The following is a 12,398-nucleotide window of genomic DNA, read 5'->3' as shown; positions in this document are numbered from 1 at the left end:
ATGGATTACTTACCAATACGTTTCCAATTAAAATGACCATCATGTAAAAAGGAAGGCAACCAAATTGGCCTGCAACCTTAAGGCAATCCCATAAAGTCTCTATCCACTCTCCACAGAGAATTCGGAGCACATTCAGGAAAGAGTGGAAGAAGTCATGCATGTGCCAGTGTGGGAGTTGACAGTCTTTGTCTATGTTGCAGACACATTCTTTGTAACTCCTACCGAACAGCTTCAGGCCAACCACAGCAGAAAAGAACATGAATGTGAACAACAACAGCACCAAGCCTTTCAGGGCCACCAATGAGTTACTCAGAATCAACATCAGAATTCTAAATGTCGGCCAGTATTTTCCCAGCTTGAAAATTCTCAACTAATACAGTAATGCAAGAAACAACAAAAATAAAAAACAAACAAAAAGAAAACCCTGGTCACTATTTATTATGATGTACATTTTATCAGCATCATACACATACACATATATAGTCTTTAATGTAATATTCAGTTTTGAGCACTATTAATACTAGCCATTGTTACACAATTCTTAATATGTGACACATATTCTGTATTTTTTACACTAAACCAATACATATCTCCTTCTATTGGTCTGCCAATTTCCATTCAATACTATGCTGTTATAATTACTCTAGTTTTATGTTTTAATATCTGGTAGGATAACTGTCCATTCTTTGTTTTGCTTTTCACAGTACACTGTAAATTCTCCCACATTCTGACATATAGATGATATTGAAAAAGTCTGTCAGGTCCCATTGAATTCCACTGAAGTTTCTCTTATGTATTTTATTTTAAAGTAACATATCAAAAACCAAACACAGCCTTCTAGGTTTAGTCTGAATAGTTCTCTTCTTTTCACTAGATTTTTTGTTTCTATTGAAATGGACAAGATTACCTTAACGGTTTTGGCCACCATATTACGGTGAGCTTAGTCATCTAAAACCCAAATATCACTGGGTCACCTGGGTGGCTCGGTAGGTTAAGCCTCCAACTTTGGCTCAGGTCATGATCTCAAGGTTCATGGGTTTGAGCCCTGCATCGGGCTCTGTGCTGACAGCTCAGAGCCTGGAGCCTGCTTCAGATTCTGTGTCTCCCTCTCTCTCTGCCTCTCTCCCATTTGTACTCTCTCTTTCTCTCAAAAATAAATAAACATTAAAAAAATTTAAACCCAAATATCATTTTTATATATGCTATACCTTCCCCAACTTTTTCCAGTACATAGTTCACTTCATGGACTCAAGAGTAGGACTTCACATTTATCTATGTAAGACTGAATCATTTATATCCAGCCCATGTTAGACTTTCAGATACTTTGATACTATCTTTTATCATATTTTTTATTTCCCAGTCTTGTTTTATCCATAAATTTGAGAGCTACATCTTTTATATGTTTCTCTTACTCATTAGAAAAGTCTATGGATGAGGACTTAAGACAGGGTTCTGAAGAATTATTTGGATAAGATCAAGTCTATTTAGTTGTTCTTTATTCCTGCTACATCTCTTCAACTTCTTACTAGAACGTGACAATATATTACTTATCAAGTACTTAACGTTTCCATAAATACTCTTCTAATAACATTATTTCCTTGCCTAGTTTTCTGATTCTTACTACCACCATATTACAGGCATACATATACCGATTCTGACTTAATTTTTGTAATAACATTCTGCTGGCTTGACTGGTCTTTTATAAAGTTTTCTACTCTACATTTAGAAATACTCACCTGATTGCAGTTCCTTAGTCATACATTGGCATTCATCTCCTGGGACTCCACATTATCCTGCTCCTCACAACTGACCAGTAACCCTGGCCCTGGTTCCTAAAACTATACCTCAAATTTGCTACCAAACAGCTTACTTACTTTGATGCTTCGGTGAAATAACAGCATTGGAAACTTCTTACTCTTCCTGGGGCACTTCCTAAGCTCTTTATATATGAATCAATTCATTTATTACTACAAATGTCCCCATAGGATAGGTATTACTATTCTTCCCATGTTGTGTCTGAGGAGACTGAGAGAAATTTTCATAAAATAAAATTTAGATATTGGATTCTACTTACCACTCTGAATATTTTTAAAAAAGCCATTCCAGAAACATTGGCTAGATAAAGTTCTGCTAAACCATGGAACACAATCAGGCTATCAAAAATGTTCCAACCTACTTGAAAATACCCATATGGATGCATTGCAATTATTTTCAAAATCATTTCTGCTGTGAAAATTCCAATAAAAATCTAAACAAAAACAAAACACATGGATGAGGATATGATTCCAATAACACCATCAGAACCCACATATACAGAAACTGTAAGTTTCCACTGCCACAGTCTTCACAGTTCTTCTATCAAGATCTGATTAGTATTGGAGTCTGTATTATAAAGACAGACTCTGGGGCACCTGGGTGGCTGTGTCATTTAAGCATCTGACTCCCAGTTTTGGCTCAGGTCATGATCTCATGGTTCACGGGAGCAAGCTCCACATTGGGCTTTGCACTGACAGCACAGAGCCTGCTTGAGATTCTCTCTCTCTCTTTCTCTGCCCCTCCCCTGCTTGGGCTCTCTCTCTCTCCCAAATAAATAAACTTAAAAAAAAAAAAAATAAGGATAGACTCCAACATTTCACTTAACAGTCTAATGTCAAACATTGCCTACAAAATCTTCAATTATTTAATAAAAGCTATCCTGAAAGACAAAAGAGAATATTTAAAGATGAAAATATTTTTATTTTGAACAGTTTCTTTTGGGATATGGAGTACATATTAAGACATTTAACTTTTTGAACCGTAAAAGTGTCTAAGTGAAAAAAAAAATAGTAAACCTCTGAAAACTGTCTCTTGAAAACTATACTAGCAGAAATAACTAAATTTCTATAGTGTTGGTACCAAGTAAATGTATAATTAAAAGTGGGTAGCAGTTTGGCCATTTATACTAGTACTAAGCAACAAACAACAACCATAAAAGAAAAGAAAATTAAACGCTACATACTTCCTTGAATGTGACTTGTTTTTAAACTCACAGAATTCTGTTTTGCTTTATGCATTGTATGGGGGAAAAAAAGGACAAGTGACTCTCAACATTACCTTACCAAAAGAATAAGTTCCCATCTGAGGCAAAGGCAGGTAGCTAAAGCAGACAAGGCAGGTACAGTTGTAGTCAGGATTCAGAATTTAGGTGTCAGTGAGGAATCTGTATTTGTTATTGCACCTTTGTCCTGCTCCGAGCTGTGGAGCTATGGTACCAAGGGAGGATATATTTGGGATGGGAGAGGAAATAAATAATTTCCATTTAACCTGACTGCCAAGTAACTGACTAGAATCTCAAACTTAAATAGCAGAATTTTAAACCTTAGCTATAAACCTTTCAATGATAATAACACTTACAAATCAGGGCTAGTGGTGGTGGGTTGTGGATGAAGGTCATACTTCATCTAGTATGCATATAATTCATTTGCAACATATTGAAGTTACAAAATAAAATAATGAGGATTATGATGACTAAAGAAAAGTTGAAACTGCCAATGAAAATAATATACAAGAGCATTACCAGGTTTCCAATGCTGAGAACACTGGTGGTTTCTTCACTCATTGGATAACATTCCAAGGCCAAAAAACACACATTTAGAATTATGCATATGGTAAGGACAAGATCAGTAAATGGGTCCATTATAATCATGTGGATAAACTCTTTCAATTTTAACCAACAGGGAGAACAATTCCAGATCAATAAAGTTTTAGCAAATCTATACAAACACAATGGGCGTCTCTTCCTGGATTTTTTAAGTTCTGAAATAAAGAATAAAAAAGTTAAACTTTAGCAAATTGTTGTTTTAGTTCTGGCTAATAAAATATTTTGACTTTCGTATGCAAAGAGATGTTTAAAATTAGACCTTTGATTTGGAATTAGCAAATAGAAATATTTTGTACTAATATAAATCAGAGCAAAGTCAATTGCCACTATTTTGTTAATGCTTGCTGAGTTAGACAAATGAAAACGAGACACACTGTGTATTAGAAGAAAAACCTAGGAGTTTCTCTCAAGAAAAAAAACATGGAATACAGTTGAGAGTATTATGATTTATAATTTCTAGATTTATAATGCTTTATAAAATAATGCCTTTTAATATTGTCCATGATAATGAGTTACTGCTTATGTATTAAAAAAGCAGAGACAATGCAAAAAAGGATCTTAATATATTATTGTTATATAATCCAACTTCTATTTGTAGTTGTAAGTTAATACTTCCACTTTGTTTTCAATGTTAAAGAAAACTCCTTACTACTCTTTGGTGACCCGTTCCAATGTTTAAAATACCATACTTACGGAATTGCTCACTTTAATATTCTTATGTGATTCCTTAACTTTTTCTTATCCTAAAATTCTGAAGAAATTGCAGGATTTACTTAAAGTGAATCTTATGAATATACCTTTCAGAGTAACTAAGTATTTTTTACTTTACCTTCTTCATGTCTCACAGTAGCAGTAGAATCATCCAACATATTAAAAGAAGTGATCATAGAAGTTGGTGATCTTTTCTTCATTTCTATTTGTGTGGTCTTGGTCTAAAAAGAAATTAGATGAGTCTAATGCTGGCTTCTCCTTGTTGTAGATACAAGGCTATAACTATAAGAAGGTTTATAACCTTCTTTAAAACATTGATTCTTACCTCCAGAAATCTTTTTGGGTTCCATTATTTGCTACTCTTCACACTATAGGCAGTATTAAACTGGCTTAGGATTATTTGGATAACAAATGTGTAGAACTTGCAACTCAACAAAATCATTTTATACTATAAAGTCAACTATAAAAGGAGGAAATCAGATTATATTACTTGTATTACCCATATTTGACAAAACATTAAGCATGTACTTTATAGGGTTATTGCAAAATATCTGGTTGGCAAGCATGCTGAAACAGTATTTCTCTAACACCTTAAATTTTTCTTTAAGGGTATTTTAAAACTTTATAAACTCTCTTGATAAAATCAAAATTATTTGGTTTTGTGATAATGAAATAATCTTGAGTAGTAGCATGTAAAATAGTTGTTTTGGCCAGATCATACATGATGATTCCATAAAGGAATCACTTCTTTCTGTCTCTCATGTCTCTTGAGTAATGTCTTTAAGATACTCTGTTTTGCTGATGTGGTTACACAGCGTTCAAAAGAAGCCTTGCATTGGAAATACACTCCTGGGCAGGGGCGGGGGTGGGGGTGGGGTGGGGCTGGGAGGTTCAGTCAGTAAAGCATCCAGCTTCGGTTCAGATCATGAGCTCACAGCTTGTGAGTTTAAGCCCTGCCCTGGGCTCTGTGCTGACAGCTCAGAGCCTGGAGACAGCTTTGAATTGTCCCCTCTCTCTCTCTGCCCCTCCCCCACTTGCACTTGCTAGTGCATGCGCTCTCTCTCTTTCTCTCTCTGTCTCTCTCTCAAAAATAAACATTAGAATTTTTTTTTAAAAAACTGAAAAAAAGGAAATACACTCCTAGGGCTTGATGTAGATGTTACAAGTTCATAGTTATCACAAATAGAACCCCAGATGTTTCTAATGACCGTGTATAAAATTTATATTTAATTTAAACTCTAAGAAACTGACAATAGGTAGGTAATATCACACTACAGAGTTCCCAACACTTTTTACATTTAGCAACATAAGAATGATAATATTGTATGTTTGTTAACTTGGTGAATAGGTGCGGCTAAATAGGTGAAATACATAGTAAATAAATTTGAACAGGCAAGCCCGCTCTGGCACAGAGGTAACTGGCATGGGGCTGCAGCTGTTACTAACACTGCAGGAAACAGTGTTCAAGTTCTGCTGTGGTCTATATGAATCGGCATCACAGGTATCAAGGGAATCATCATATTCATCTCATTCAGTATCAGTCAAGATCCCTCTAATTTCATAAATACTAGAGTCAGAGGAGGTGAAAACCAACTCGACTTCATACTGATTCCATCAGGAAAATGACAGATTCTGCGGGTCTACAGATCCGTGTGCCCTCACTATTTGTTTTAATTGAAAAAAGTAAGCTAAAGGCCCAGAATGTGATGTTAATTTATTTACTTAAACTATACTTACTCCAGAAAGTATTTTTTGACCCACTTACAGGATTCTATAAAATATAAGTTGTAACATAGGCAATTTCAAATATTCATGAGTCAAAAAAACAGTAGAGGCATAATTGTTCTGTTATTATGGTCTAAGAGGGATCTCCCAGGTATATCTTCATAAAGATGATATTTTGTAATATAGTGAATAATACCTTCCACTGTTATTAATATAGAGGAATTGCTTCTCATAAAGATGTTTCTGATAATGACAATGTCTGATGGAATCACCCCAAGAAGTAATTCAGTAAAGATAATTATCTGTGTGGGGTGGATAGAGTGAGTACAGTAATAATGTTATTGTGATATAGTCAATGTTAAATTTTCTACTTATTTGGCTTGGACTGTGGATATATTTAAAATTTTAAAAAATTGTTTTAAGTTTATTTCTTTATTTTGGGAGAGACAGAGAGAGCACATGCAGGGGAGGGGCAAAGAAAGAGAGGGAGAGACAGAATTCCAAGTAGACTCCATGCTGCTGACAGAGCCAGACATGGGGCTCAAACTCACGAAACCGTGAGATCATGACCTGAGCCAAAATGAAGAGTCAGACGCTCAACCAAATGAACAACCCAGGCACCCCTAACTGTGGATATATTTTAGAATATAAAACAAATAAACCATACCAGTCTAGTAATTTAGTTCAATGGAACTTCTTAAAAAATATTAAATGAATGCCAACAACTAAGGATATGGCCATTTTATAATGCAAAGTGAGAAGATCATGACTCAGTAATCTCCTTTTTGGAAGTTTAAGAGCTAATAAAGGCAGATCCAAAGTTAAAATTAGACTGCAAAAAGGGGCTAGAATTCTTCTTGTCACAGCTGGTTTAAATTTCCTCTGGAGAGTAGGTATGAATAAGGAAGAATCCAGTCATATTTCTAGCATTTAGCAATGAATAGCTGCAGTATTCATCTTGGGATCACGCTTGCTCTCTCTACTGTAGCCACACTGACCTTTTTCATCTTGACTTAGTCTGTTCCCTCCCCCATGTAGCATGGACTCATTCTTCAGATCTCAGTTCAAATGTTGGTTTCCCATTAGAAACCTTTCCTCGGGGTGCCTGGGTGGCTCAGTCCATTAAGCATCCAACTTCAGCTCAGGTCATGATCTCAAGGTTCGTGGGTTCAAGTCCCACTTTGGGCTCTGTGCTGACAGCTCAGAGCCTGGAGCCTGCTTCGGATTCTGTGTTTCCCCCTCTCTCTGCCCCTCCCCAGCTCGTGGTCTCTCTCTCTCTCTCTCTCTCTCTCTCTCAACATAAATAAACATTAAAAAAAAAAAAAAAGAAACATTTTCTTACCAGGGAAATCCTTTATTATAGGCTCTCAAAGCATCACATTTCTCACTTTTAAAGCACTCTCCACAGTTTAATTTATTTTTATTTTATTTTTTTAGTAGTGAATAACACCAGGTAGTGAATCGCCAGGTACCCAATATCCAGGCTTAACAATTAATATCATTATATTCCTCACTTCTCATGTATTACTTACCCTGCTTTATTTAAAATATTTCAGGAAAAATATGTCAGACATCATATAATTCTCAGAATAATCTTTTTAAAAGACATAATTGTAATATTAGGATCGCAATCAGAAAATTAGTAATTCCCTTAATATTATCCAATACCCAGACCATGCTCAATTTTCTTTCATTGCTCAGAAACATTCTATTGTACTTGATTTGTTCCAATCAAAATACAAAAAGATTTACATAATGTATTTAGTTCACAGGTTTATTGATTATCTCATGCCTTTATTTTTTCTAATCTGATTTATTTGTTGACAATAATGGATCACTTATAACTATAGAATTTCCACATTCTTGATTTGGCAGATTGTGTCCTTTCAGTGTAATTTAATGTGTTCTTCTCTCTCCTCTAGTCTCTAGAAGAAGATGGTTAGATCTAGAGGCTTCTAGACTTAGCTCAGGTTATGGCAATAATATATTTTATGTGGTGTTTTATGTCTCCTGTTTCATAACATCAGGAAACACATAATGTCTAGTGGTGCTAGAGGTACAATTTTGTGTTTAGGATAATTTTACAGTTTATCTCCCCATTAGACCATTAGCTTCATGAAGATAGACACTATATTTGTATTTATTAACATTTTAAAATATCCAATGTTTAGTACAATGCTTAGCATATAGTAGATTGTCAATAATGTTTTATTTAATTAGAAGAGTTATAAGGATGCCATTTTAGATGGGCAAATATATTTGAAAATATTTATATTCCTACAGTTGTATATATCTGATTCTCTTCTGGAGAAGAGATTGCCAGTGACTGTCAATTCTTAAGAAAGTTTCAGCTGCAAACTGGGTAATTGTTGGAATAATATAGTTTCAGCATTGAGCCCCCAGAAAAATAAAGTGGTGAAGAAAGAAGTCAAGTTTGGAGAAATCAGGTACAAATAAACACAGGTCAAATTTTATAACTGGAACTCCTCAATAAAGATCACATTTGAGGATTCATGAAAATGCTTATCACATGTGTGGAACACAGTTGACACTCCACAACATTATATACTATTATTATTATCACCATCATCATTATTATTATTTTAATTATCCCTAAAAGGGGGTATAGTCAAAGACTTAAGAATTTTATGTTGGTGGAGTATTCTACGGTGGAGTATTCTATTCTGCTGTACCTTCTTGTGTTTGTCTTCTTGTATTTTTCCCCCAATTACTTAGTATATTCTAAGCCATGCCAAGTGTTTTACAAAAATTTATTTCATTGGAATCTCACAATAACCTATGAGACAGATACTGAAATTATAAACATCTTACAGATAAAGAAGTTCAGAAAGGTTAAGAGACTTGGCAAACATCATACATCTATTAGGTGGCTAAAATAGACTGAAATCTATATCTATTTGACTGAAAAACTGTGCTCTTAGCTAAGATGATCTACTGCTTTCCCATAATGTGAGAATATGAAGCATTTAGGTAATCTCTCAGTAATCCCAACATTGGAATTAGAGTCTGATTAGTCCTAAATCACATCAGTCACCTAATGTGTCTTCAATATGTTCCATTTTAAATTCTTCTCTTTCTAGTATTTTCTTGTGTATACACACACACAAAAAAGAAAGTACATCTTGTGAAAATGACCTTTGCTCTTACTTCCCAAAAAAGTTTTTCATAACAAAATGTTCTAGCACTCTTCCAGGAAAAGATATCCTTTACAATTGAAAGATTTTAATTAAAACCAGAAAGGCTTTATTTGATCCAAAACAGCCAAATGAATGGAGATATTAAGAAACTGGGAAATCAAGTTCTTCCAGAGTTAATAGGGCATCTCATCTTGGGATAAGAGAATATTGTGCTCTTGAATACATTTGTGGGTAGCCCTTGACATTTGAAATATCACTTTGAAACAAATTATACATTCAATATATCATTCAGACCATCATCATTCAATCAGAAGGACCCCACACTCATTTCTGAAGACAAAAATCTTTTGTAATTTTTCTCTGGCTTCCTCATGGGTGATATAATGGCTACACTCAATAGCCTCTCTTTATACATGTTTTCTTCATACTGTTTATAATTGCTTCTTGTTTCAATGGTATGCATGTTATGAACCATGCAAATATAGTATTTATCAATAACTTTTAATTTGGTATGATCCTACATTATGTTATTCAGATTCCATATTTTTAGTAGAAATACTTTTCTAGAGCTTCTTCACTGATGATGAGTAAATAAAGAGTTACATATGTAGGGAAGTTAACATTTTACCCTTTTGACCCAGAAGTTACCTTTGGTATTAACGAACCTCTTACCCAGCCTTACTGCACACTCCACTTAGTGCCAGAATGTATCTTGGCTCTTTGCTTTTCCCCACCTCTTTTTATCTTCTTTGTATGATAGAGTCTCAGTATAAGTCCTTTCTATCTTTTGTCTGCTCCCTCAATCTGTCCTTTTACCATCGAGGTTCTTTTTCCAGTGTAGACAATATTTGCTAGCAGGTGTTAAGAGTGCAAAATAGTAACAAATCTAAACGAATGGAAAAGGAGGAAGGGCATGGCTGTCCTCCCCCAAGTGAGGCCTTATAACAAGCCATTCTGGTCAAGGAGCACTCAACTTTACTGTGACCAGTTTGGGTCCAGCACCCTCCAAAGACCAAGCTCCCAGGCAAGAGGGTTCTGCACAACACAGGGGAAGGGGTCAACACCTGGAAGAGGCATGGATTGTACCCTACCCCAGACCCCTGGATCCTGCCCACCATATACCTCAACAGCTCTGATATGGGTGTTAGGACACTGGGCTAAACCTAACCCTCTCCAACTGAGAAAGAGGTGTGAAATTGCCAGGTCCTACTGAATATAAGAGAGGTACTTCTGGTTGCTTTCCTGGGTCCTGTTCCTTCTGGTACATTTACGGCACGATTTAGATTTTTAGGGATAATTTATATAACTTCCTTTAGTGCTACTTCTATCAATACTTTCAGATTCATAGATTGAATCTTTTGCTATGAGGCTAAAGACCTGAAATACACTTAAACACAACACTAAAATAATTGAAAATTGGAGTAAAACCTTATTAAGTTTTACTAATCATGGATTTAATTATTCCATGGAGAAAATAACTCCATATATCAAGATGCATAGTGCATTTCCTCTTGAAAGAGCTAGAAAGCCAGTCAAGTGCATGTTTTTCTCTTTCTACAACTTCAAGACTGTACTTTTAGTCCATGCTTTTAGTACTTTATGATTTCTAAATTATGGAAGGCATTATTGCTATTGAGTTCAGCACTGAAATTTTCCAGTTAATTCTGATGTGTTGTCTGAGCAAGCTTAAGTCAATAACCTAAACCTGCATTAAGAGAAGTCAAGTTTGAAAAATGATATATCCATACTTTTCAGTAGCAGTTATACACATTCTGGAACAAAAAAATTTCGGTCTTATAGAAATATTTATAGATGTTGGTCACTCTGTCCACAATACACTCAGGAAATAATGTTATGTAGCAAAAGTGAGAGCCCACTTATGAAGATTATTTTTGATCTTTTTATCACATACAATGCACAGACACTGAGCACCTAGTAGAAAGCAATATACTCCAAGATCTCGAGAAGATAACTCAAACTCTGTGATCCTATGAAGCAGTATGAGAAATTTATACCTCGGCTGCCTTGTCTCCTTCTTGAAGTTCTTTTAAAGTCTGCTGAAATTGTGGCTCAGTCTTCTCAGCTTTTTCAGCAGCTTTCTGCTTTTCTTCTTCACAGGACATAGCAAGTATGCCCAAGAATAAACTTGCTATGTAAAAAGCAAACCAAAAGCTTATCACAACAAAAAATATCATGTAGACCTTCCCAGAAGCATACAGGATCTAAGGACAGTTGGAAAACAAGAAAAAAGAGAAAACTGTTATTTGTCTTCCTATAATCTCCTATTTTAAAATGGAAAATGAAATTTTGTTATGAAAATAATTTAGTTGTGAGTGGGATGTAATCACAAGACAGTTTTACTGGCTTTACCTGGAGAAATAAGAGAAAAGCTCTTTATCTTTAGATATATATGTAAGGTACAGAATACATGGTAAAAAACCCAAAGAGAGAATTTAGTAATTTAATTAAGTTAGGGTGAGCATCCGGTGTTTAGATCTTCACTAACAGAGAAAAGATATTGAAAGGAAAAAATTGTCATCTCTCAATAAAGAAAGCTGGAAAGCCTGAATTTGAAAGACTATTTCCTTTACAGTAGAATCATTAAATATATGGAGCTGAATATAGTCAGAGAATGAATGTTTAGAGATTAATTTCTTCTGATCATAACATTATGGAAACATCATAACAAGGTACAAACTTAGGTCTATTCAAATAGGTGGGGAACAGGAATATTTCTCTATCTGTTAGAAAAACTTTGGTGAAGAACATTTACACAAATCACATGGGGAAATCATATAATTCACTTATTTGAAGTCACTTATGGATAGGAAAACCAAGATTTTAGATTTCAAAAGTGAGCACTGACTAGCTTTTATTTCATAATATTACATAAGATAGATGAAAAATTTAAAAATTTAGAAATTGTAAGTGATTTATACAGTCCCCTATATAAGCAATACAGGCTACTGATTTATCATCATTGAGTAAAAGTATATAAACAAAATCTAAAAAAAGAAAAAACCCAGATGAGAATAGTCTTAATTTTTAAGCATCCACTTGAATCAATAGATAAGTATTATTTACAGAAAATATTATGTTGTTATGACAGAGTTAAAAATGTTTACAGATTAATATGTTCCAACATTCAATCAAGGAGAATTCTG

At 34.6% G+C, this 12,398-nt stretch overlaps 1 protein-coding gene across 1 annotated transcript in view; it reads right to left on the bottom strand.

Moving 5' to 3' along the window:
• Window positions 1–12,398, bottom strand: part of SCN7A (sodium voltage-gated channel alpha subunit 7) — a 79,733-nt gene that overhangs the window by 30,217 nt on the left and 37,118 nt on the right. Inside the window, exons 10-14 of the mRNA XM_049615549.1 lie at window positions 11,250–11,456; window positions 4,470–4,572; window positions 3,557–3,795; window positions 2,075–2,248; window positions 14–370 (exon numbers count right to left, since the gene is read on the bottom strand). Coding sequence (XP_049471506.1) covers window positions 14–370; window positions 2,075–2,248; window positions 3,557–3,795; window positions 4,470–4,572; window positions 11,250–11,456 — 1,080 coding nt within the window. The remainder of the gene's footprint in view (window positions 1–13; window positions 371–2,074; window positions 2,249–3,556; window positions 3,796–4,469; window positions 4,573–11,249; window positions 11,457–12,398) is intronic.

Source organism: Panthera uncia (genome assembly GCF_023721935.1).
Source record: "Panthera uncia isolate 11264 chromosome C1 unlocalized genomic scaffold, Puncia_PCG_1.0 HiC_scaffold_3, whole genome shotgun sequence".
In the NCBI taxonomy this organism is placed as follows: domain Eukaryota; kingdom Metazoa; phylum Chordata; class Mammalia; order Carnivora; family Felidae; genus Panthera; species Panthera uncia.
This window is presented reverse-complemented; position numbering and strand designations above follow the sequence as displayed.